The sequence below is a fragment of the Sapajus apella genome, unplaced genomic scaffold (assembly GCF_009761245.1).
Source record: "Sapajus apella isolate SASKATOON/1434 unplaced genomic scaffold, GSC_monkey_1.0 scaffold56, whole genome shotgun sequence".
Lineage (NCBI taxonomy): Eukaryota > Metazoa > Chordata > Mammalia > Primates > Cebidae > Sapajus > Sapajus apella.
Window position 1 is genome coordinate 9,473,908 of NW_022436996.1, and position 27,998 is coordinate 9,501,905.

The 27,998-nt window shown below is 39.7% G+C and overlaps 1 protein-coding gene and 1 long non-coding RNA gene across 4 annotated transcripts in view; one reads left to right on the forward strand and one right to left on the reverse strand.

Moving 5' to 3' along the window:
- The window catches only part of CUL1 (cullin 1), a 99,812-nt gene that overhangs the window by 41,954 nt on the left and 29,860 nt on the right, over positions 1 to 27,998 (reverse strand). For all 3 annotated transcript variants that reach the window (XM_032245133.1, XM_032245135.1, XM_032245134.1), the window contains exons 2-4: positions 25,925 to 26,224; positions 3,574 to 3,748; positions 551 to 718 (exon numbers count right to left, since the gene is read on the reverse strand). In XM_032245133.1, coding sequence (XP_032101024.1) covers positions 551 to 718; positions 3,574 to 3,748; positions 25,925 to 26,064 — 483 coding nt within the window. In that variant the 5' untranslated portion in view covers positions 26,065 to 26,224. The remainder of the gene's footprint in view (positions 1 to 550; positions 719 to 3,573; positions 3,749 to 25,924; positions 26,225 to 27,998) is intronic.
- On the forward strand, positions 5,910 to 27,783 carry LOC116527917. The gene is made up of 3 exons (XR_004258788.1): positions 5,910 to 5,983; positions 8,941 to 8,950; positions 27,765 to 27,783. It is a non-coding gene; the product is annotated as an uncharacterized LOC116527917 (long non-coding RNA).

Below are 27,998 nucleotides of genomic sequence, written 5' to 3' on the forward strand. Positions count from 1 at the left end.
GTCTCAAATATGTCTTTATCAGCAGTATGAAAACAGACCAATATAGGAACATACTTTGAAAACCAATGGGGAAAAAAAAAACCCTTCAGCTGACTCACTGACGAAACATATAGTAACGAAGGTGATTTAGGAATTGATTAATTCAGCGTCCTCTCCCTGAAGTGGGGTTTCTCAGACTATAAAGCACGCGAGCATTGATCCTCAGGGCTTGCCTCACGCGTGGCACCTATCTGCCTGGGGCTGCCGGGACTCAGGGCTTTCTGTGTGACAACTCAGGCCGTCCCAAGCAAACTGGGATGGTAGGGTCAAATAACTAAAGAAGAAATTTTTAAAAAGCAAATGCAGACATGGGCAAACTGTATTTTATAACTCCAATTTACCCACTCTTCTTCTTTCTTGCTAAAAAATATTTAAGGGACATTTATTGATAAAACAATGAAAATTAGTTTACTATTTAAAAAAAAGCTTAATATTTGCCTAGATTCTTACTGAAAGATAATTTACCATTAAAAAAATGCATTTCAAAGGTTTTAAAATAGAAACATCTTACTGAATAGATTTCATATATTCCTTTTCGTCCTTCGTCACATTCACGGCGAACCCAATGTCTATTGAGGTAGGCACAGATTCCATTCAGCACTTTGCTTGAAAATCGATAATCTTCCCATTGTTGGGTGTAGAATTTCAGTACACTCTCATCCATCAAATCTTCTCCATCCTAAAAACAAGGTAACTAAAGCTTTAAGATGACTATTTTGTCACATCATAAATTAAAAATAAAAGTTGATCATATCTACTGCATTAAAATACATTGATACATGTGATTTTGGACAGCTTCTTTAAAGTATTCTGTATAGAAAAACATGCTAATAAACTCTCTCGAGAATATAGTAAAAGAATTCTTTCATCTCAAATTAAACTGGAACATTTTTCATCGTATTAAATATGCACACACACTCAAAGAAAAGTACCCTGAACAATTAGGATATACAGGTAATTCCTTTTTATTAAGAAATTTACCTCAAAATCATCTGTATTTTTGATATTTTGTTTAAAAAAAATTGGTTGGGTGCAGTGGCTCACACTTGTAATCTCAGCACTTTGGGAGGCCGAGGTGGGCCGATCACTTGAGGTCAGGAGTTTGAGACCAGCCTGGCCACCACGGTGAAACCCCATCTCTGCTAATACAAAAATTAGCTGGGTGTGGTGGTACATGCCTGCAGTCCCAGCTACTCAGGAGGCTGAGGCAGGACAACTGCTTGAGCCCAGGAGACGGAGGTTGCAGTGAGACAAGATTGCGTCCCTGCACTCTAGCCTGGGCAACAGAGCGAGACTCAGCCTCAAAAAAAAAAAAAAAAAAAAAAAAAAAAAATCAAATCAATATGTACTAATCAGCAATTTAGACCACAAGGCTAATACTATTCAATTTTTAAATGCATCTTCTTCCTTCTTTAAATTTACTTAAAAATCATGAAAACACTTTTTTGTGGTAATCTGTAAAAAATAATGTACAATGGTATAACAATATTTCTTAACAAGACCTCATAAGGAAAACGTTCATTTACCAAAATTTTTATCCAGATTTCCACAACTTAAGCCACGCATTTTTATTTGAAGGAGACTAACTTGAAATTTTTTCTTAGGAATTAATGGCATCTACCAAGTAAGCCTTACCCTTTAAAAACGTTCTTGGCACTGCCGTTTAGGTGTGTGCAGCAGAGAAGCACAAAGAGGAAGATGGGGGCTCCTCCCTGCAGGAAGGGCTGGGCTGAGCCCACTGGCTTCTCTGAGCCTCAGCGTCTTCAGTGAAAACTAAATGGCTATGACAGACTTGAAGCTCCACACATATAAGGTACACGAGTGACAGAACAATCTATGGAAAAACCTGATCATCTCAACACGACCAATTTTTTATTCATTTAAATTTAAATAATATGAAATGAACTTTAAAATGTAAAGCTAAGCTATTTTCGATGATGGTATTTGACCTTTTTAAAATGCAAAAGTATCACTGATGGCATGGCCATCAACATTTTTATATAGCATAATACACTGTTTCTTATTTTAGTACTAAAGAATAATTAATTACAACATTCACTTTACAATGTGTTGTGAATAAAAAGAACAATGGCTTCAGCAAGACCTTAGACACACCATTTGGGAAGATGAAAATAATACACTAGACACAACTTGTGGCCAATCAACTATGTATAGTCATTAGCATGATATTTAAGTTTTCAATTAGCGTGTAAAAATAAATTAGGTAAAAGAATTTTGCACGATGCAGACATTTCTGCACGTTGTATAAATAAAAAATGTTTAAAATATATACACAGAAGGTTCCTGCAAATTTCTCTGGGTTGAGAATACAGCTGTCTTCACTCCATGACAGTACAGAACCAGAAGAAGGAGCCAGTTGCTCATCTTGTGGCTAGATACAAGGAGTCACACTGCCTTTGCTACAAAGGGATGAAGATCGAGGAAGAAAAAGGCAGGAGATGAAGTGGAAAAGTCTCCACCACTGCCCAAGCAAAGGCTTGGAGTGGGAGAGACCTATGCTAGAAGGAAATGGATATTCACAGTGAAACTCATCCTAGCCACGAGCACAATTTCACAGCAGTTTTGAAATACACATCATGGCCAGACACAGTGGCTCACACCTGTAATCCCAACACTTTGGGAGGCTGAGGCAGAAGGACTGCTTGAGCCCAGGAGTTGGCAGACCACCCTGGGCAACACAGAGAGACCCTGATTCTACAAGAGATTTAAAAATTAGCTGGGAGCTGGGTACAGTGGTGCACACCAGTAGTCCTAGCTACTCAGAAGGTTAAGGCAGGATGATTGTTTGAGCCCAGGAGTGGGCGGCTGCAATGACCTATGATTGCACCACTGTACTCCAGCCTAGGCTGTCTACAGAACAAGAGGCTGTCTTTTTAAAAAAAAAAAAAAAAAAAAAAAAAAAAAAAAAAAAAGGGTACTTCACAACCATGTGTAAAGAGCAAGATCACATTTGAAAACCATGATTTCCAAGACTGAATAACCTTACAGTTGTTGGTAACACTTTGACAGAGAACACTACACATTGAGTTCACAATAAAATGCAGGTAATTTGAATACGTTTGCTTTAAATGAAAAAGTTCATCATTTCTAACAACAAAATCCAAAATGGCGGTAATTTAAGGAAAGTACTATTATGCTAAAAGGTTATCAAAGCTTTCCAATTTTAAAAAAACAAAATGAGCTGGGCACGGTGGTGAGCATTTGCAGAGTCCCAGCTACTCATGAGGTGGAAGTGGAAGGATCACTTGAGACCAGGAGATCAAATCCAGCCTGGGCAACATAGTGAGACCTCCACCTCGAAAGAACAAAACCCCCAGAATATAGTTTATGATGGTTTCATATTCAACAGTAGGTAAAGACTATGCAATAGCAAAACATTGTCACCCACATTAGTGTCTGAAACAATGAACAGATGACAGTGAAACATTTATCAAATAAGTTAGAACCATTATTTCACTCCCTTTTTACATCCTCTTGTGAATTCTCAGTACATATATATGTAAAACATCTTACCTTAAGAAGATTTGTCAAGTAATTCTTCAAAAATTCCTTAAGTCGTTTGTATAATTCCAGGCCAACAAACTGAGCTCCTCCAGGCGTCTGCCCCTTTTTTGACTTAGAAGGAGGAACTCCAGCTCCTCGTGCTTGGTTTGACTGGTGAACACTAGTACAGTAGTTATAAACATGACTTGGAGGAAAGTTAAGGAAACCAACATATATCATAGACGCTAATAGTCATTAACACAAACATATTTTCTGACATTTCATTACCAATACGTTCCCAATGTATCAACCAAAACCTGTTAAAAACTAGAGTGGAACGAAGATCCCATTCACACTATCCATAAAGCTAAAAGTCAACAAGCCCCATTAACAAGATTGCTGGTAGGCCTTGAGAGCGACCCTGCCAAGGAGAATGGAATATTCCAGGAGGGAAGCTGCCCATAAAAAAAATCGGGACCTTTTGGATTATTAGATATAATGTGACTGACCTTATGGAAAACTGACCCAGAAGAAAAATGCAATTACTGATTCCAGGAAAACCAAAAGCTAACAATAAGCACTGTCTATGATGATGCTCAGCTGTAACTTTTTCAGAAGCATATTCTAAAAACTGAAATCACACACACTTTATTTTAAAATGACTTAGAAAGCCAAGTCCTTTTATTACAATAGTCATAGACATCTAAAACTTATCGGTCAATGGCAGCAGTATCCGCACACTACTGAGAAATACAGATGTACAAATCGCAGCAGAGACAGCTGAGTGCAGAACAGCCGCATCTGCAGGAGGAGCGCAGAGAATGAGATGGGGATGGGCAGCGCAGAGAACCACCGTGTTGTTTTACCCTTTAAATATGATGAGCTCATCTGCAGGTATTATTAATTGACTAAAATGAACAGAAAGACACTTATACTCAGAAAGATCAACAAAACAATGAAGAATTTACTACATAAAGATACTTCAAGATTATTTAATAAATGGCATGAGGGCAAGATATTTCTAAATATTCCATATTAAATTCCAAAATATATTATAAATGGATTAAGATTTAAAATACGCAAGCTGAAACAGCAAAACCAAGAATCTATATTTGAACACTTACCTATTCTCAGGTTGGAGCGGCCCTTTCTAAGTAAGGCCATACAAACAAATGAATTCAAAATTGTAGATTATGAAGAAATATCTTTAACTATCTTTAATAAATTAAAGTGATTTAAAGCAATATGAAAAAATGAATCTCTGGAAACATGAACAAAACAAACAACAGAAAATCTAAAAGGTAAAATAAATGACCCAGTTTTGCATTCCCACACTTGTCTCATATTCCACCTACCCAGCTTTTGAGAAAATATTACAGGTCATAAGTGAAGCACTACGTGCTCCTCTGTAATCCCACTCCTTCCTCTTACCCTAGCAAATATCAGCATGATTTGGTACATATCATTCCTATGCATGTTTTTGTATTTTACTGGATAAATATACATCAAATACATTTCACATGTTCTACATTGTTAAATTACACAAACTGTAACGTACATTTGCGCTACCATCTGTTTTTGACGATATTTGACATAGCCACAGCTGTAATATACTGTGTAACACACATTTACAATACTCCGGCAACTCTCTTGGTGGTGGACCTTGCTAATAATTCTTTTAGCAGGTGCCATTTTTTTTTTGTATTTACAAACAAAGCTGCAAAGAATAAAACTAGCAGTTCTCCTTGCACACATGTACGAATTTCCTGGAGCACAGAAATACCGGGTGACAAGAGAGTGAGACTTTTTTTCCAGACAGTCTTACAGTCTTGGAGTGCAGTGATGTCATCTCGGCTCACTGCAAACTCTGCCTCCTGGGTTCAAGTGATTCTCCTGCCTCAGCCTCCAGAGTAGCTGGGATTACAGGCACCTGCCACCATGCCTGGCTAATTTTTGTATTTTTAGTAGAGACAGGGGTTTCACCACGTTGGTCAGGCTGGTCTTGAACTCAACCTCAGCTAATCCGCCTGCCTCAACCTTCCAAATTTGCTAGGATTACAGACATGAGCCACTGTGCCAGGCCCTTTAAAAATGTTTTTTCTAGAGATGGGGTCTTGCTATATATTGCACAGGCTTGGTCCCAAACAATCCTCCCGCACTGGCCTTCCAAAGTCATGGGTTCAACTTATTACCAGTTGCCATCTTGGTGCTAGAAAGTGGCTGTCCAGCCACTTTGTAGTGCATGAATTTTCATCACCCACAACCTTGACTGTGCATGTGTACTGTGGTTTATCACGGTTTTAACATCCCTTTCTAGGGAACAGGCAGAGTTTGTTTGTTTTTATTAAAAAGACTGGATCTCATGATGTTGCCCAGGCTGGAGTGCAGTGGCTATTCACAGACATGATCATAGCACACTACTGCCACAAACTCTTGGTCTGTAGGGATCCTCCTACCTTAGCCTCCTGGAAAGCTGAGAATACAGGCACATGCCACCACACTGGCTTGACTTAGCATAATTCTTAAGGGCCTTAGGATTTCAGAATGGTAAGTGAGCACTTGCTTCAACAGTCACCAGCTGCATTCATCCCTAAGAGTCAGCCTGTCCTTTGAAGCTTTGACACCAGGCATTAACTTCTCCTCTCTAGCTATGAAAGTCCTAGGTGGCATCTCCTTCCAGTAGAAGGCTGTTTTGACTCAACTGAGTATCTGTTGTTTATGCAGCCACCTTCAACGATCCTAGCTAGGTTTTCCGGCTAACTTGCGGCAGCTTCTCCATCAGGACTTGCTGCTTCACCTTGCACTACTGTTATAAAAGATGGCTTCTTTCCTTTAATCGCATGAACCAACCTTGGCTAGCTTCTAGCTTTTCTTCTGTAGCTTCCTCACTTCTCTCAGCCGTCACAGAATTGCAGAGAGTTAGGGCCTTGCTCTGGATTAGGCAGTGGCTTAAGGGAATGCCGTGGCTGGTTTGTCTTCTATCCAGACCATTCAAACTTTCTACTTACCAGCAATATGCCTGTTTCGCTTTCTTATCATTTATACATTTACCAGAGCAGTGCTTTTAATTTCCTTCAAGAACGTTTCCTTTGCATTTACAACTTGGCTAACTGTTTAGCACAAGAGGCCTAGCTTTTGGCCTATCTCAGCTTTCAATATGCCTTCCTCATTCAGCTTAATCACTGCTAGCTTTTGATTTAAAGTGAGAGACATGCGACTCTTCCTTTTACTTGAACATTTTGAAGCCATTGTGGGGTTATCAATTGGCCTCTATTCAGTATTGCTGTGTCTCAGGAGCAGGGAGGCCAAAGAGAGATGGGGTAAAGGCCAGTCGGTGGCGCAGACACATACATTAATGGATTAAATTTGCTGTTTTAAGTGCGTACAGTGTGTGGCGCCTCAAAACCATTTTTTTAAAAATCATTAATTTTGCCAGAGGCCTGTCTCTTAGTTTTTTAAAGAACTACGTATTTTGGGTTTTAATAATTTTCATTACTGTATCTTTACTTCATTTGTTCCTTTTCATTTACTTTTTTCCTTACATATGGTTTCTCTGGATAAATCCTTGTTTTGGTTGACTTTGTAGTTTTTCTTTTTTTAAATAAGCACTTGAATACTTATAAAATGTTCATACTACACAGAAGGTACAGAGTTTCTTCTACATGTCACTTTGGCTGCATCACATAAATCTGATGTATTTATATTTTCCTTCTCGTTCAATTCTATTTTCTCTTTTCCACTGTTCGTTCTAAGAGTTAAACAGTTCAGATTTCCAAAATGTATTTTTTTACCTTCAAAAAAATTTCATTTTAAAATTAAATTGCAGAAACATGAGAATGTTATCTTTTTGATTGTTGCTTTAAAATGTGATGAGACTCGTCGCTGAGTATGTAATTTCTCCTGGGCCAGAACAGGGTGGGCCACCATTTTGCATGTGCCTAAGAAGAATGCCCATCTCTCACTGTTGGATACAGGGACCTGTTACTGCTGGTCAGCTCTATTTTTCACATCTTCTATATTGTTTCTGATTTGTCTGCTTATTAATTACCAAGAAATTTTTAGTGAAATCTCCCAATAATGGTTTTACCAATTTCTAATTGTCTAAAATACTTGTCATATTTTAAGGCAGTGTTAACTAATACACATATCTGAAATTATATTCCTGGTAACTTATACCTTTTATCATTAGGAAGTAACCATGTTTATTCCTAACAATATTGCCTTAGAAACTTAGTATATCTGATGTTATTACACCTACCATTTGGTGAGAATTCTCCTTAAATGTTTTTGGAAACATTTATTTTCAGCCCTTTATTTTCAACCTTTGTTTCTGTGTCTTGGTGTGTCTACTGTCAACCACCACAGCATAATTCACTTAAAAAAAAGTTGAGTCTAATATTATTTGATAGGCAAGTTTGGTTTTAGGTAAACTGTTTTATACATATTTGTATAACAGTTTATTTGTATAAATGTTTTACACGCTTGTGTAATACAACATCTGGATTAATTTCTACCATCCTATTTTGTATTTTCTATTTTAATTCTTTTTCTATGTTTCTGGTTTTCCTCTCTTTCCCCTTCTACTGGAATGGTAGTTTACTTGCTCCATTATGGCTTGTTTTATTTTGGAGTTACACATTCTTGTCATGGTTAATTACCTTAAAATATGACATGCCTACTTTGTCTTACAACAATTCTGGAAGATTCTATTACCTTTTCAAGTATTTCTGGTCCCCTTTCTATTTTCTCCTAGCTCTTCTCTTATGTGTATGTGGGACATTTTCATGTTACCTTCTATACCTCAGTTAAAAGTCTTCAATCATCTTCTATCGCTTTATCTTTGTTCAAACTTTCTAATTTTTTCTGATCTTCCATGGGTTAAGTGATTCTCTTTCAGCTGTGCCAACTTTACTGTTTAATTTTAATGACTTCATTTTGACATTTATAGAATTTTTCTTTTAAAAACTTGTCCTTTTTTCCATAGTGTTTTGTTCTTTTATTCTAAAGACAGACTTTCCCCACTCTCCTTATATCCAGAGCTCAGCTTAAATACTTTACTACTTGCTTTCCTGGTTGATGATGATCATGATTTTTTTTCACCTACACACTAAAAGGTATTTAGGTTTCTGTCTTCTAGATTTCCATGGAAATGTCAGCTCCCAACCCCCTCCCAGCCAGGAACAAGGTTTTGTTTCCTTTTCTGTGTGACCCTACCTGCCAGCGCACCTCACTCACATCCTTATGCTGCCACACAGATGCTCACAGTGGTTAGCGCCTTCATTGTTAGCTCTCTTCTTTCTCTTCTTCAGATGCCTGGAGATTCCCTCTCACTTTTGTGCACAGCATTAAACTTCACTGTATTTCTCACAGCACTCAATTTTACGTGCTTGGTTCCAGGATGTTTTAGGTTATTTAGTTCAGCCTGACTTTGTTCCTTGGCAATCTACTGCTTCCCAGCTACTAAATTAACGAAGGCTTTTTAAAAAACAAACCCAACGCTAGCTAAAGTGAAGGAAAATGGGAGCTTCCATATGCTTGAGGTAAGAGTATACACAATGACACTGTTTCTGGAGTGAAACCTAGAAACACTCAAAAGCCTTCAACAAGTGCATTCCTTTTGATACAGCAATCATATTCATAAGCATTTGTCACACGGAAATCATCACGGAAGTGTACACATACTTAGCTAGCAAACTATCACAGCATTGCTCCTAATGGTAAAAAACTTGTAACAAGCTATCTGTCAAACAAAGGGAATTAGTTAAATCCATTGTCGGATCCATCTGAAGATAAAGTATGCAGCTTTTAACAATGTCATGGAATAGATGGTGGTTAAAAAGACTGCAATACATTTATCAAATTTCAGCTAAGATATCAATGGTAACATGTATCATTACTTTAAGTATCACTAAGAAAAGAAAATGCCGCCAATTAGAATGCATTTTATCAGATGGAATTTTTATTTGTACTTACTAAAGAATCATCTGTTTCAGACTTAACAAATTTATTCTAACATTCTTGTAAGTAGATACAGAAAAGCTACATAGATTGGCTAGGACATTACAAAAATGTTTTCACATAGAGTCCATTCTGAATCATTATGATTCTTACTAAGGATGTCTGTGTTTTCCAGACAACGCTGTCTTCTGAGCCACTAAGCGTTAACACTTCTTAGTAGTAGTCCAAGACTAATTTCAGGATTTTCTCCTAATCTGTACCCATCCATTTTGTAAGTCTGATCCTGAGCTTTCTTGCTATCAAAAGGTTTGTTCTTAAGGGCAGATTCTTGCAATGGTCCTTAAATGACTTGCTGACAGAAAGAACAAGGCTGCACGCGAGTGTGCACTGATGCAATGATGATGATGGGTCATCACGGATACCTGGCCCGCTACTGTACTATGTGCACTGACTTTGGGATGCGCTTGAATCAATGTAGCAGTTGCTACAAGAGAGCAGGGCTAGGGGTTTTAAACTTTTGGCTACAGAATCCTTTCTTCTCACCTGGCATTCCTTGTGGAGGAAAGCTCAGTGCCCAGAACACCGTCCCTCCCCACCATTACTTCCTCCTCCAAGCCCATGCCTCAGAGATGACCTCACTCACACACAGGCAAGGGGCCTCACAAAACAGATAGAAAGGCACAATTTAAACAAAATGAACACTTCTTAAAAGCTGTTTTAAAGCTTCTATTGAGTTTAACGCCACATTCATTCCCAAATTAGCACCACTGCTCATCATTATCTAATCAGGAATGGAAAACATTAGACAATAGAGGTTAGGAGATTTCCAGCTTATGACAATTTAGGATCAACTTACATCTAAATTAAAGAGATGAAACAATGCAAAACAACTGAAGAACAAGCCAGAGTGTTATGATCCAACCTTCCCCACCCACAGTGAGAACCATCTTTAACTGTTTCTAGACGTAGTTCTTCATTTTTAGCTGAATATGTACGTCTTTAAATCATTTGCTTGTTTTGTTCTTTGACCAATTAACTTTCTCGTAAATTATTGCTTTCCTGCGAACAGAGAACACATCTCCTTTCTAACCCTACCTCCAGTCCATCTTCATCCTAATAGTCACTGCGGAGCCTTTGAAACTTTAAATTACTTAAACCATGAGTCCAATTTTGGTACCAAAGTACCTAACCACATTTCTGGCAAATAATGATAAACTCTGGAAAAAATCTTAAAACAACGATCTTGAAGGTATCAGAGAACAACCAAAAGGAGGCGTATACTGAAAAGTGGCCTAGTGTTGGAAGAGGGGAATGGCACAATTCAACATTGTTGATTTAAAGAAAATGACACCCACTCTCAAGACAAAAGACAATCTGTAACACAGACCAGCTGGAGATGACCCAAATGTTGGAATTAGGAGACAAAGGCTCTAAAGCAACAATTATAATAAAAAATATAGAAAAATATGTTCATAATCAATGAAAGTTGCAGCAATGCAGCACAAAAATAGAAACCATGAAAAAAGAACAAAATAAAAAAACCTAGAACTGAAATACTAGGAAATCTAGAATAATTTACTTATTGGATGGTCTTGACAACAAAATAAAGACAAGAGTCATGTGTTTGAAGACAGACCAACAAAAATGATCACCTTTTGAGAGGCAAAAAAAGATAAAAATGGCTAGAAAACCAAAAGGGGGAAAATATTGAAAGCAGACGGAAAAATAACGTAATAGAAAAAGAATTCAAATGACCAGTAACTTCTCATCAAAAGCTACAAAGGCCAGAAAATAGTGCAATAACATGTTTAGTGGTGGGGGAAAAAAAAGGGGGGGGGGGGGGGCTGAAAGAGAAAACAGAAATCAGTGTAATTCTATAGCCAGTGAAAACACCTTCAAAAATGAAGGCAAAATAACACTATTTTCAGGCAAAATAAACTAAGCGAATTCGGAGTACAGACCTGCATTATAGTAGAAACAAACTGACACTACAATAGAATCCTTCATCTTTAGGAGGGCAGAAGAGCAGTATAAACAGTAAATATCTCGGTACATATACCTTTTTTTCCCTTAACTGTTTAAAATACAAAGGATAGCTTAAAACAAAAATGTATAATATCGTCTTGTGGGTTTAAAAACATATGTAGAGGTAATATAAAGTTGAGGGATAGGGACAGTAAATGGAACTATACAACTACAATTCCACTACATTTTCTATGATGTCAATCTTAATTCTAAGTAGAGTGTTAAGAAAAAAAAATGTGTATTATATCCCTAGAGCAATCTCTTTATTCCTCCTTCTCTCTCTTTCTCACACAAACACACATCCTCTCTGCAGAGGCATAAACACCAACAGACATATTAAAAAGGAACTATAAAAAAATTTCAAATAATCCTAAAGAATGGTGGAAAGCAGGAAAGAAGAAAATTTTTAAGGGGAGAAAAAACCAAAATGGTAGGCCTAAAATTAATCTATAAATAATTATAACAAATGTTAATAGGCTAACACTACAATTAAAAGACTGAGATGGTCAGAAGGGGCAGAGCAGTAAGACTGCTCTATAAGTTGACATAAGGGATACAATTTAAATATAAAAATACATATAGGTTGAAAGCAAATGGATGAAAAATGATAATCATGCAAACACTAAACATAAGAAGAGGCTAAAGAAACTGTAACTATCAGACGACAGATTACTACCAGGGATAAAAAGGGACACATTTCATAATAAATGTCCATTTACTTAAAAGACAAAATTGCAAATAATTCCCACGTGTCAAGAGCTTCAAAATATATTTAAAAACAATTTTTTTTTTTTGAGACAAGTCTTGCTCTGTCGCCTAGGTTGGAGTGCAGTGGCGTGATCTCAGCTCACTGCAACCTCCACCTCCCGGGTGTGAGTGATTCTCCTGCGTCACTCTCCAGAGTAGCTGGGACTATGGGCACCTGCCACCATACCTGGCTAATTTTTGTATTTTTAGTAGAGATGGGGTTTCACCATGTTGGCCAGGCTGGTCTCAAATTCCCAGCCTCAGGTGACCTGCCCGCCTCAGCCTCAAATATATGAAAATTTGACAGAATTAAAGGGTAAAGAAGAAAATTTTACAATCATAGGATGAGATTCAACATTCCTCTCAGCAACTAGACCAAAGGAAAAATATCAATCATGACTTGGATGATCTGTTAAGACTATCAATCACCTTAGGTCATAACTTAATGGGCAGTTATAACATTCTACACCCAGTGGCATACTGATAAGCTGGCTTTCTGTGGGAAAAAAAGAGAAAAGAAAAAAAAAAACCCTAATCTGTAGATTCTGTAGACGTCCACTGTGTAAGGCTCCCACCAGGGCAGACGCTGGCTACCAACAGGACATCATCACACAAGGAGCTGGGGAGAGATGTGCACAATCATCTCCCGCAACCTGATCTGATGCAGCTCCAGCACGTCACTGCCGACAGCAACAGCTGCAGAACCCACATTCTTTTCAGGAGTACGCAGTACGTTCACCAAGAGAGGCTATTTTCTGGGCCATTAAACATGTTTCAACACATTTAAAAGGACTGAAATTATACAGTGTGTTCTCTGATCAAAACAAAATTACAATTAGGAATTAGTAACAATAAACTATGTGAGAAAATCAAATATTTTTAAAAAATATCTTTCCATATAATTCAAAGGTCAAAAAATGTTTTGAACTAAATGATAATGAAGATATGCAATATATCAAAATTTATAGAATGAGGCTAAAAATCCTTACAAGGAAATTTATATTTTCAAATACTTGTATCAGAAAAGGTACGAAGGGTTGGGTGTGGTGGCTGATACCTGTAATCCCAGAACTTTGGGAGGCCGAGGCAGGCGGATCACTTGAGGTCAGGAGTTTGAGACCAGCCTGGCCAACATGGTGAAACACCCAGTCTCTACTAAAAATACAAAAATTAGATGGGCATGGTGGCGCACACCCAGAGGCTAAGGCGGGAGTATCACTTAAACCTGGGAGGCAGAAACTGCAGTGAGCCAACAACGTGCCATTGCACTCCAGCCTGGGCAACACAGTGAGTGAGACTCCATTTCAAAAAAAAAAAAAAAAAAAGTAGAAAGATTTAACAATTATTTATTAAAATGGCAATATTCCCTGTCATGGTTCAGCCGTATCCTCACCCAAATAGCACCTTAAATTGTAATAACCCCCACATGTGGAGGGCAGGGCCAGGTGGAGATAACTGAATCATGGTGGCAGTTTCCCCCATATTGTTCTCACGGTAGTGAATAAGTCTCACAGAATCTGATGGTTTTTTAAATGGGAGTTTCCCTGCATAAGCTGCCTTGCCTACTGCCATGTAAGACGTGCCTTTGTTTCTCCTTTGCCCTCTACCATGATTGTGAGGTCTCCCCAGCCATGTGGAACTGTGAGTCCATTAAGCCTCTTTCCTTTATAAATTGCCCAGTCTCAAGTATGTCTCTATTAGCCTTGTGAGAACAGACCGATACACTTCCCAAGTTGATCCACAGACTCGATGTAATCCCTATCAGAATCCCAGATGGCTTTTTTTGTAGGAAGTTAACAAGCTGATTCCAAAATTCATATGGAATTTCAAGAGACTCAAAACAGCCAAAATAATCTTCAGAAAGAACAATGTTGGAGGATTCAAACATCACAATTTCAAAACCTACTGCAAAATGATAGTAATAAACCTATGAGTCCATGGACACCTGATTGTCAACAAGGGTGCACATCAAAACCACAATGAGACAATACATTGCTGATGGGAAAGTAAAATAATGCAGCCACTACGGAAAATAACTTGGCAGTTATGTAAATGGTTAAACACAGTTACCATCTTACCCAGAAAGTAGAATTGTAGGCATCTAAGAGAAATGAAAACATATGTCTACATAGAAACCTGTAAACAAGTATTTACAGCAGCACTATTCATAATAGTAAAAGGGGGAAACAACCCAACTGTCCATCAGCTGATAGACAGATAAACAAAATGTGGTATATCCACAGAATGGAATCTTACATGCTATAACATGGATGAAGTTTGAAAGCATTATGCTAAGCGGAAGAAAGCCAGTCACAAAAGACCACATGCATTAGTCTGCCATAACAAAATACCACAGACTAGACAGCTTAAACAACAGGAATTTATTTTCTCACAGTTCTGGAGACTAGAGGTCCAAGCTCAAGGTACTGTCAGGGTTGGTTTCTGGTGAGGGTTCTCTTCCGGGCTTGTAGGCGGCCACCTTTCCTCTGTGTGTACGTGGGGAGAGAGTTCTCTGGTGTCTCTTCCTCTTCTTATAAGGACACCAATCTTATCAGGATAAGGCCTCACCCTCATGATCTCATTTAACCTTAATTATTTCCCCCAAAGAGCCTCATCTCCAAATGCCATCCAAATACACGGGCGCTAGAGTTTCAAGATATGAATGGAGGAGGGGCACAGTTAAATCCATAACATCACATATTACATAGCTATATTTATACAGAATTTTCAGAATAAGTGAATTTAGAGAGACAGAAAGTACACTGGTAGAAGGTGGGGGTAAGAAGAAAGCAACAACTAAAGGGGACAGGGTTTCTTTTTGAGATGATGAAAATCTTCTAAAATTTAATGTGACAGTTGAACATTATCTGTAAATATACCAAAAACTACTGAAATGTACACTTTAAATGAGTGCACTATATGCCATGTGAATTATATCTCAATAAAGCCATTAAGGCCGGGTGCAGTGGCTCATGTCTATACTCCCAGCACTTTGGGAGGCCAAGGTGGATGGATTACTGGAGGTCAGAAGTTCAAGACCAGCCTGGTCAACATGGTGAAACCCCACCTTTATTAAAAATACAAAAAAGTTAGCTGGGCACAGTAGTGGGCACCTATAATCCCAGCTACTTGGGAGGCTGAGGCAGGAGAATCACTTGAACCTGGGAAGTGGTGGTGGCAGTGAGCCGAGATTGCGCCATTGCACTCCGGCCTGGGCAAAAAGAGTGAAACTCTGTCTCAAAAAAAAACAAAAAACAAAAAACAAAAACACCTTAAAAAAATTCAATACCATTCCAATCAATCAACTTTTAGGGTAGAAATTGATAAGAAGTTGACAGTCCATTGAGGAAAAGGTTTTTCAACAAATGACACTGGAATAATTGGACACGGGAAATTTAACCTCAAGCCCTACTGCACACCACATACAAAGGTTAACTCCAGTGGATCACAGGTCTAAGAGTAACTACCCAATCCATAAAGTCTTAAGAGGAAAACAAAAATATATTTGAGATCTAGGCAAAGGTTTCTTATATCACAGAGGCAATAACTGCAAAAAAAATAAAACCAATTAAATTATGTTTCCTCAAAATAAGCATTTGCTCACGCAAAGACACCATTAAGAAAATGATTAGGAAGCCTCAGACTTGGAGAAAATATCAGCAAAATATATTAGACAAAACACTGGTATACCTGACATATAAAGAACTAAAACTAAATAACAAAAAGTAAAATATCCCAAAAATGGGGAAAAAAAAGGAGGTGAAAGACTTGGACACTTTACAAAGGATGACACACAAAGGGTCAATGAGCATGTAAAAAGGTGCTCAATGGACCCGAAGTTTACATGGAGCCTGAGAGGTGCCCCCAGTTTAGGGCACCCTCGCCTAACGAACAGGATCAACTGTGTTTCGAATCCAGGCTGAGTCATCGGAGGCAGGAGTGAAAGCAGATCTTATATAGCTCTGATGACACACAGTCTTAGCTTCACAGTATTTTTATCTCAGCTTTAAATCAACTGAACTATATGGAGAAACATTATCAGAAACAGAACCAGCAGACTCTTCATGTGATTAGAAGCTGCATGAGGGAGATCTGTCCAGGGCACCAGCCCCTCCTCACACCTCACTGGTAAGAGACAGGAGGAAAAAGTGCTATTGGGATAATTCCAGTGTGTTATCTGGAACGGGAGAATTCCCCATGTTCAAGGAAGGACTGTAAAGTGGATATATTCCTGAATTATGAGGTGTGGCACTTTCCTAAAGAATGAGCCCTGAATGGCTCCTGTGTGAAGGACAGGGTTGGAACCTCCGGGCTGCTCTCTATGGCCTGGGTTCCTGCTGCTCCCCACACTTGCCACCCCCCTCCCAATGCCACACCCACCACCTGTTCCCCCGACATGCACACAAATTAAGTGTTCATAAATCGTTTACTTTAGAAGAGTAAGTAGAAAAACGAACTATGACTAATCTTTAGAAGAAAAATGGTCATATCTAAAGTTATTCTTAAAGAAGAAAAAACAGTACAAGGAAAAGTTAAACATAGGAATTAAGATGAAATAAGGAAAAGCAAAAACATGAGATAAAAAATTAAAAATCTACAATTCAGCAGACAATGGGTTATTTTACACTAAGGCAGCTACAGACTAACAAACCCATACACTTGACTGTTAAAACTCTTGAGGTTCTTTTCTGAAGGTTCTCTGAGAGCTTCTTTGGCCAGAAAGCAGGTGAGAAGGTAAGCAGGTATCTGCGGTCTTCTCCGCAGGCAGGTGAGGAAATGGTGTAAGGCGGTACAGGAGTTTATGTTCAAGAGCCAAGCCTGGATCAGCCTCCAAAATAGGTCCTACAACTCTTCTGTCATCCTAGAAACGCTGTCTGCCAAGGCATGCTTTTCTACTGATGGGCAGGGGCAAGCCGCCGTGAAAGGGTCCTAGTAGACGCAAAGCTTCACACCTCACCTTTCAGCAGGCAGACACTCTCTGGGCACCTGTGCGGTGCCAGTCATCGTGTGTGCCACTTAGACCTCACTGACAGACTGCCTTCCCTGAGTGCATCATCTACCACTAATGTGATATCAAGTGAGCAGTGGGGCGACAGAGCCCAGTATGTCTCTGTTACCCACAGCACCATGCCTTATTTCTGAAGCGAACACATCTGGGGAATCACTTCTTGACTTTCAGTTATTGCCAAACTCCAACCACTGTCATTATCTAAAAGAAAAGCCAATTCAATCAAAGCAGCAAAACTAAACAGAACAGAATTATCTCCTACTAACATTTGCTTCCCAGATGTAACTTAAAAAGTGGAAATTTAAATAAGTAACTTCTATAAAAAATCACGTGGAAAGACTGCACTAAAAGTTGTATTAAAAATACAGCACTTCCTAGGCCAGGTGCAGTGGCTCACCCCTATAATCCCAACACTTTGGGAAGCTGAGATGGGTGGATCGCTTGAGGTCAGGAGCTCGAGACCAGCCTGGCTAACATGGTGAAACCCTGTCTCTACTAAAAATACAAAAATTAGCTGGGCATGATGGTATGCGCCGGTAATCCCAGCCACTCAGGAAGCTGAGGTATGAGAATCACTTGAACGCAGGAGGCGGAGGCTGTAGTGAGCCAAGATCGCACCACTGCACTCCAGCTGGGGCAACAGAGCAAGGTGCCCTCTCAACAAACAAACAAAATTAATTAATTAAAAAAATATGCAGATAGATAATACTTCCTATCTTCACATTAACAAGTTTATCTGTACCAAATGGCAAAACAGCAGGCTCACATACTATGCTGCATAATCCATCTGTAGTCATAAAAGAATAGAGTCCTGTCCAGTCTCTGGGTAGATGCATTTCTGAAAAGAAACATCCCATACAAAGCAAATAAATTTATATCTAATAGCATACTTCAAAAGCAAAAACTACTTGCAATTGATTTTGATAAACTAAAAAATGTGTTATATAATGTTCAAAGTACTCTGAGTATATATACCATGAATCTAACTTCAAAAAATAGCTGTAGAATGTGCCATAGTTATACTAAACAAAAAAAGAAAAAAAATCACTTGTGACAAAGTATGCTATCCGATAATTTCTATAAGGTCTTAGTCTCTAAGACAGATATGCAATTTCTCAATCCTAAACATGATTTTAATAGTACCAGGTCAGTAATAAAAGGTAAAGAGAATTTTGCAAACAATGACTTAGCATCTGCAAAAGGCAAACTAATAAACTGTACTTTTAAATGCATGCTCTATACTGAAAATCTAGAAGGCAAAAAAGAGCAATTTTTAAAAAAATCACCTATAAGCCCACCACTTTATAAGGGACAGTTCCTTTCAATACAGTGTACATAAACTTTTTCAAAAGCAGGAGCGTGTGCTGGTGGTTCACAATTCACATAGCACTTTATATCCTGCTTTCCCACAGCAATATATCATGAACATTATTCCACGTCAATAGTCTTCACTGCATTTTTAATGTTTAATGGCCATTTACAGTTATACCAAATCCTTAATACTGAAGACTGAGGTTGTTTTCCATCGTTTCCTATTACCAAAATATGCGGAAGAAGCTTGCACATACAATTTTGAATACAATTGTTTCCTTAGGATATATCAGAATTATCTCCTACTACCATTTGTTTCCCAAAAGTGACTTAAAAAGTGGAAATTTAAAAAGTAACTTCTATAAAAATCACGTGGGAAGACTGCACTAAAAGTGGTATTAAAAATATAGTACTTCCTAGGCCAGGTGCAGTGGCTCAACCGGTTTAAAAATAAACAAATTGCTGAACTAAAGTACATTTTTATGTCTCTAGAAATATACAGGCCAGGGTTGTGTGGTTCATGCCTATAACCCCACAACTTTGGGAGGCCAAGGTGGGAGGACTGCTTGAGGCCAGGAGTTCAAGACCAGCCTGGGCATCATAGCAAGACCCATGTCTGCAAAAAATAAAACATTAGGTGTGGTGGTGTGCACCTGCGGTCCCAGCTACTCAGGAGATTGAGGTGGGGTGGGGGGCTGGGGTGGAATCACTTGAGTCCAGGAGTTGGAGGCTGCGCTGAGCTATGATCGTGCCATTGCGCTCCAGCCTAGTGAAAGAGCAAGACCCTATCTCAAAACAAAAGAATACATTTCTAAATTTCCCTCCAGAAAGATCACAGCAAACTTAACATTTCTGCCTGCACTGCAGAGCTTGGTCTCCTTGCTAACACTGGCTGTAGTAGTCATTTCTTTACAATGTTTTTCAACCTGACAGGTAAAAACAGATCTCAGTCTGTTGCCCAGGCTGGAATGCAGCAGTGCAATCACAACTCACTGCAGCCTTGACCTCCCAGGCGCAAGTGATTCTCCTGCCTCAGCCTTCTGAGTAGTTCGGACTACAGGCACGCACCACCACCCCTGGCTAATTTTTTTTTTTTTTTTTTTTTAAGAGACAAGGTTTTGCTATGTTGCCCAGACTGGTCTCAAACTCCCAAATTCTGGTAATTAAAGGTGTGGCCTAATTCTTCATTTCTTTGACGGTTATAAGGTTGAACATTTTCCCATATGCTTACTATTTGCATTTCTTCTTTTTGTGAACCAGTATGTCCTTTTACAGACTTATGCTAAAAGTATGGATAAACATACATATACCTAAGAGAAGGAAGGATTACATCTCAAAAATAGGAAAAACTTTCTATATTTAGGTGCATTTGATGTAAGCAATGCTCATTAGGTGAGCAGAATCAGATTAATGTAAGACTCCTAAATGAAGAGTACAAGATGAAAAGTGTCTAAACACATTTGTTGGGCTCACTGGTTATTCTAAAACAGACATGGATCATCATTAATCTACTTAGAAGATGATTTGTTATTCCTTCTGTTTGATCTGCTGTTCTTTGAAATTTTGGTTGATAAAGGAGAGAATTTTGCAGTAAACAGGCAAAGCAGGGAGGCTGCCACCTGAGCACTCCTCTGCCGCTGCAGCTCCCATGGAAGGGAAGGCGACGGTCAGTGTGGACATGAAAAGGGCACTGCTCAACAGGCAGGTGCTGAGCTGCAGCAAGGACCAGCATGTCCTGGCACAGTGTCCCTGCAAAGCACAGCTGCAGGCTCCAAGCAGATTGACTCGGGTGAAAAAGTGCCCCGACCCCCAGCCATCACGAATCTTATTACAAAACATCAAAACAAAATTAAATGTGAATTCTGAATGTGCCTATGTTATGACTTACTCAGAGCAACCAAGACTATGAAATATGAATGAGATCCTTACAGTGCTAGCGGTGGGAAAGAAGACAGGAAAAACCAGCTCAAGAACAAAATCAACTAATTCAGGCCACAGCACTCTACAGGAAGACAAATAGAAACTTCCAAGTTCATGAGAATTTATTCAGGTAGGGAGAAAAAAAGAGAAAGACATCAACATGAAAGTGTAAACTGATTTCAAGAGAAGGTAAAATTAAGAATCTCAGATACCCAACCTGGAAACAAGACACAGGAAGGTCTGGGGCCCAGGAAAATGAACAGAAACCTCCAACAGGTGACCTGACACCTGCACCAGCGGGGCCAGACCCTCGCACTCCACTGCTTCCCCTTAAACGCCTCTCCTGCAGCCAGGACCCATCTTTGTGTTCTAAATTAAGCACAACTGAAATATAGTGGTGTTGATAAATTGATTAAGGAATGTCAATACCTATTTCAAATTCAAAAGGAAGGAAACCCTAGTATTATTTACCTACCTGCACAGAATTTTATTCCATGTCTTTTATTGCAAAAGAAAAAGAGGCCGGGTATGGTGGCTCAGACCTGTAATCCCAGCATTTTGGGAAGCCCAGGTGGGTGGAGAGCTTGAGTCCAGGTTTGACACCAGCCTGGGCAACATGGTGAAACCCTGTCCCTACAAAAAATACAAAAATTAGACAGATGCAGTGTTGTGTGCCTGTGGTCCCAGCTACTCGGAGACTGAGGCAAGATGATCACTTGACCCCAGCTCAAGGCTGTAGTGAGCCATGAATGCACCACTGCAATCCAGCTGGGTGATAGAGACTGTCTCTGACTGACACTGACACACACACATACACACGCACACACTGCTGCATTGTAATTACACATGTGTAAGACACCACAGAAAACTCGAAGTGAATAGTTGGAAGTGCTTAACAGACAGACTTGCTGGGCGCGGTGGTGCATGCCTGTAGTCCCAGCTACTTGGGAGGCTGAGGCTGGAGGATCGCTTGATTCCAGGAGTTCTGGGCTGTAGTGTACTATGCCGATCGGACTAAGTTTGGCATCAGTATGGTGACCTCCCAGGAGCAGGGGATCACCAGGTTGCCTAAGGAGGAGTGAACCAGCCCAGGTCCGAAATGGAGCAGGTCAAAACTCCCGTGCTGATCAGTAGCGGGATCGCGCCTGTGAATAGCCACTGCACTCCAGCCTGGGCAACATAGTGAGACACCGTTTCTAAAAACAAAAACAAAAACAAAACAAGCACAAAAACCAGACAGACTCACAGTAGAGAGTGATGGCTCAAGGATACAAGTTTAGGAGAAAAATGAAATCTTTGAGAAACGGCTGAAAACCAAGTTAACTAAAGTGGCTCTTTCTCTCTGCAGATGTTCTGGTCATTTTCTTTTCTTTTTTTTTTTTTTTTTTTGGCTTTTCCAAAATTCCCTTCTCTCTTTCACCACTTTGAGTTGAAAGTCAAGATAAAGATTTATGCTATAAGGCCGGGCGCGGTGGCTCACACCTGTAATCCCAGCACTTTGGGAGGCCGAGGCGGGTGGATCACGAGGTCAAGAGATCGAGACCATCCTGGTCAGCATGGTGAAACCCCGTCTCTACTAAAAATACAAAAAAATTTAGCTGGGCATGGTGGCGTGTGCCTGTAATCCCAGCTACTCAGGAGGCTGAGGCAGGAGAATTGCCTGAACCCAGGAGGCGGAGGTTGCGGTGAGCCGAGACCGCGCCACTGCACTCCAGCCTGGGTAACGTGAGCGAAACTCCGTCTCAAAAAAAAAAAAAAAAAAAGATTTATGCTATAAAATAACCCACCTCCCTGCTATAGCAACCACAAATGTCACAGGTTCCTAAAGGATCCAAGTATTTGTTTTACAGCAAGAAGGTTATTTTTCTAAAACAAACAAACAAGTCCATTTGCTCCACCAGGATACACAATGGGTAAAAATCTAGCTGTTAGGTACTAGCCAGAGTTACGGGAAGGAAAAGAATCCCTTCTTTTTCTCTCAACCAGTTTTCCTTTCTAACCCACTTCCTTTGCCAACTGCTGATGAGGCATGTCTAATTTTGCAAAGTGATACTGTGATACTAGAAGAGTGAGATGCACTGCCAGCTCCTTCTTCCCTGATCCAAAGGACCTCCTACCCTGAAACGTAACCTTACAACCACAAGTGTTAGATGTCACGGTCAACAGGCCTTTAGGAGATTATTTTTAAATGACCAAATATATGCCAGTAAGAAAAAACTTCTTGAAAAACTGCTCTGTTATGCAGCCTGGGGCTGGAATAAAACAGCAGTAATGGCAACATATATGCAATTCCAAAAAGTACTATGTGTAAATGGCTTACAGTGAAGATGGCGCTACAAAAATGTAACAGACGACTCAGAATCCTTGCAGTTCTCACAATGATACTGAAAATTTATGTGAAGAGTTGGGGGGTAACATCATATTTTATGATTTTCAGTAATTAATAAACGTAAGTATACACTCTACTGCTTTCAATTCTAATATATTGAAGAGTTAATCAAAATACATCTCCACAACTTCTCAAAGAAAATATAGAAATCTAATACTCTGCGAAATACGTTCATTCAAATATAGTAGCTGAACGCTATAGAGTGGCTAAAGGCGATTCCAGATTCAGAATGCTGAGAACCTTAATACCTGCCTCAACACCACCACTGGCTGCTATACAACCAGGCTCCTGAAGCTTATCCACAGAGCAAGGTAACTACTAACATGAGGCTTAACGAAGCGTGGACAGTTCCAAGCACAACGCCTGACACACAGAACTCAAACTGTAGCTGTTGTTTCGTAAATAATGTCTAAAGAATTCAAGTCAGCTATTTTAGACTCAGTTTAGGTTCTCCAATTTTTAGAAATCTACTCTCAGACAAAACGGAAAAAAAAATACCCAATTTGAGTGGCAGTCCTGAAAAAAAAAGTTACAGATACTAGAACTACAAATTATATGAATTTAATTATTTGTAGACACAAGAATTCGAAAACTTCTGCTGGCATACAAAGTCTCATTGTCTTATGAGCAAAAACAATCCATCAGAAAAAGGACCAATCGGATTTAGTTAGAAAGAACACATTAAGAAATTCCCAAGTCTGGGCATGGTGGCTTACGCCTATAATCCCTGCACTTTGGGAGGCCAAGGAGGGTGGATCACGAGGTGAAACCCTTTCTCTACTAAAACACAAAAAAAGTAGCACATGCCTATAGTCCCAGCTACTCGGGAGGCTGAGGCAGGGGAATGAATTGCTTGAACCCGGGAGGTGGAAGTTGCAGTGAGCCGAGATTGTGCCACTGCATTCCAGCCTGGGCAACAGAGCAAGACGCCGTCTCAAAAAGAAAAAAAAAAAAAAAAAAAAAAAAGGCATGACTTATAAGGCATATTAATTCTATCTCAATAATGTGGATTTTAAAAAGAAATTCTCCAGAGACAGATCAGCAATGATACCTCCTTGGGCTCTGGAGCAGTGCTCTCCTGCTTTCTGTATATCAGAAATCCAACCAATAATGTCTTGCCTCACCACTGGAACCACCATCTTCAGCTTTCTTACATGAATTAAGAAACTGTCATACCACGCAAGCCAGGACCCTGTTGGGTGGCATAATATCCTCTCACTTGACAAAGACGCTATTACTTCAAGAGCATCCTACCTGTCACAGGACCATGCAATCCCACTCCTAGGTCCATGCCCTGGAGAACAGAAGTCATAGAGCCACTCGAAAACTCACACACAATGTGTACAATGGTATTAATAACAGGCAAAAGGTGGAAATAACCCAAATGCCTATCACTAATCAATGGGTAAACAAAATGTAGACTAGACATACAACTGAGTCATAAAAAGGAATGACGTAGTGATGCGTGCTATTGGGATGAAGCCTGTGAGCATGCTAAGTCAAAGACGCTACACATGCAGCCCACACACATCATATGATTCCATTTGTGCAAAATGTACAAATGAGCAAATTCAGCAGGGCTTGGGGGAAAGAGGGCATGAGGAGTGACTGCTAATGGGTACAAGGTGTCGTTTTGGGATGATTAAAATGTTCGAAAATTTGACAGTGGCGACAGTTGTAAAACTCTGTAAGTATACTAAAAACCACTGCATTGTATACTTTTCAAAAGGGTGAATTTTATGGTATGTAATTATATCTCAATAAAGCTATTATTTTTAAAAAGTATCCTATATGTAAGTGCATATACATACATAAAAATGCAAACACACACAATACATTTTATGCGAATTCAGAGACAGACATAGTTTTATATCTGCTTAATTTTTTTTAGGATTCTAAAATATTAACGTATGTAAGAGTATATTAGAATATGACAAAACCTAGTTTGATCATAACTGAGATAGTCTAAAAATTTAAACCTGAAGCTCTGTTGAATCAGCAACTTTAAAGTCCTAGAGTCAGTAGCAATCTCCTCTCTCCTGAGTGAGCTTAACTCTCATTTCAATGTCGTATGTATATGGAATCAAGAAACCTTCCAAATTAGACAGTGCGTCTCCAGCCACACGAATAGCGGCAGCCACATCTTTTCCACCCTCATCGCCCTTGCAGCACACAGTACAGTCCCCCATGTACATCACGGACCAAACACTAAAGGAATAAAATACTTTTAAATACTGTTATTTAAAATAGGGCCATAGCAAGACTCTGTCTCTACAAACAAAAAAACTGGCCAGGTATGGTGGCACGTGCCTGTGGTTCCAGCTACTTGGGAGGCTGAGGTGGGAGGGTTGCTTGAGCCCAGGCAGCTGAGGCTGCAGTGAGCTGTGACCACGCCACTGCACTCCAGCCTGGGTGACAGAGCGGGACCTTGTCTCGAACACACAAAAAAATAGGGCCATAACAGGAAAACTTTCGCTCGATGTTCTATCCCTTTAGATCAGGTCAACAAACTTTTCCTGTAAAAGGGCAGGCAGTAAATATTTCAGGCTTCATGGACCAAACTGTTTCTAACACAACTACTCAACTCTGTTTCCATAACACAAGGCAGTCATAGACAACATATAAACAAATGGACAGTAAAACAAATGATCTGCTGAGAACCTTAGGACCTTGCTTTAGACCAGTGCTGCCCAACGGAACCTTCTACAATGACAGAAATATTTTATTATCTGACTACTGAGCACTGGAAACACGGCTAGTGTGCCTAAGGAACTGAACCTTCAAAATATCTCAAATGTAAACAGCCACATGTGCCTAGTGGTGACTGTACTGACCAGCCCTGCATTTGACTACTAATGAACCAGTTCTGCTCCGTTCAAAAACTTAAGGCTAAAAATGAACTGCAATTATTTTACATGATGAATTGGGAGGAGAAAATGACATAAAATCACACTAATTCATAGGTCACACTAGTAAATAATCAAAACTCTAATCAAATCAACCTGCGCTAGGCAGGAGGATACGTGTAGAGCTCCATGTATCTGGACTTGGCCATGCTCTGCCGCGTGTACACCTGCTGGATGCCGGCTCTGAGGTCGTCCCAGATCTGGTCCAGGCCAATCTGCTTCAGGCCATGGGGGTTCTGGCTCCGGGTTGACGACATTGTGAGGGATGTTCTCAAGTCGTCCAGTGCAGCAATCCCTATTCAAAGTACAGCTAGTTCTCCATTAGATGAAAATATACAGTACCATTCCAAATTTATTCACAGCAGCTCAGAAAGGATGTCCTTTAAATGTAGAGAATGCAATCTCATTGCAGGCAACCTGAGGAAGAAATAAGGAGAATTAGTGGATTCTCTCTGGGGTGCTGTAATAGAGTGACACACACTGATAGAAACACTGAGTCTCCAGGCATTAGCAAGACTCACTGTAGTCCAGAGACCATTTCTCTATGTAAAAACACGCTCATATTAATCATATGGTCTGTGTACAAAAAAATGCTTAGTTAGACATTTAGTTCAAAATCATGATTAGCACTCAAGAGAAAGGCTGGGTAAAAGTTCACACAAGCACAACTAACTCTGTTGCCTTTGCCTTTTAAAGTTATCAAAAATATATATCACTTGACCTAGATGACAATTAGAAAGACACACGCAAAGAAAAAAGGGCAAAGGATATGCTCAGGAATTCCCAGAAACACAAACAGCTAATAAATAGGAAAAATCATTTCACTCTCACAAGTTACCTATGACTTTTACTAACCTTTCACTTAGAACTCAGCAAGAATGCAAATGTTGGTGAGGCTGAAAATGAAAGGAAACAGGCATTCTCTTTTTAAGAAGGGATTCTGGCAAGAATTATCAAGATTTGAAATGTACAGGTATTGATCGACTTACGACCTACGCAACTTACGACCATTTGACTTTACGACCACAATCACTAGCCACGACTGCTCCCCGTCTGGCAGCGCAAACGTTGCCCAGCTGGGCGTACGACAGTGCGGACCAGCTTCCGGCAGCACTACCATCTCCGCGTGCACCGTTTCAACTGTACATATCGCCTATTCAACTTACGACCAAATCGTGTTATGACCAGTCTGTCGGAACCAATCGTGGTCCTAAGTCGAGCACTAGCTGTACTCTGAATTGAGAGAGACCTGAGTTTGAAGCTCAGTGCCACACCTACTAGGCAGGTACATGCGGTACTGGGTGAGTTTCTCAATCTCGTTAAGCTTTAATTTCCTAGTCTGAAAAATGGAGGCCAATCACTGTCCTTCAATGGTTGTTGTAGAGTTTAAATAAGATAATGTATAAGAAAATACTTAAAACACAGTAAATGCTTAATACATGGTAGTGGCTATTATTTCTAAGAATATGAAATTAGTACGAAATACAACTCATAATGCTTCAGCATCTTGACCCATAAAGTAACTTAGGTATTTAATATTGTATCAAATCAGTGCTTCTCAATGTACAATATCACAAACATAATTTAAGGACTACCTATGTACATCACATCGAAACGTAAAGGTTTTAAATAGGTATTTCTAGTGCAAATCAAGAAACACTGAGTAATTTTAATGGCTTCGTAAAAATGTCATTGGGAAGTAAACGAGACCTGGAACAAGGAGGCTAGGTTATTAAGGCCTGCAAACGCATGTCCGAGCTACCTGTCAAGTAAGGCAGCTCATCCTTTATCCTCAATGGCATTACACAGTTCTGTGTAATCTAAGGCAAACTTTTTTTTTTTTTTTTTTTTTTTTTTGAGACAGAGTCTTGCTCTGTCGCCAGACTGGAGTGCAGTGGCACGATCTCGGCTCACTGCAACCTTCACCTTCCAGGTTCAAGCAATTCTCTTGCCTCAGCCTCCCAAGTAGCTGGGACTACAGGCATGTGCCACCACGCTCAGCTAATTTTTGTATTTTTCAGTAGAGACGGGGTTTCACCATGTTGGCCATGATGGTTTCGATCTCTTGACCTTGTGATCCGCCTGCCTCGGCCTCCCAAAGTGCTGGGATTACAGGCGTGAGCCACCGCGCCCGGCCATCTAAGGCACATTTACGGACCCTGTGAGGACATGCCTTGGAGTAAGTCTGAGC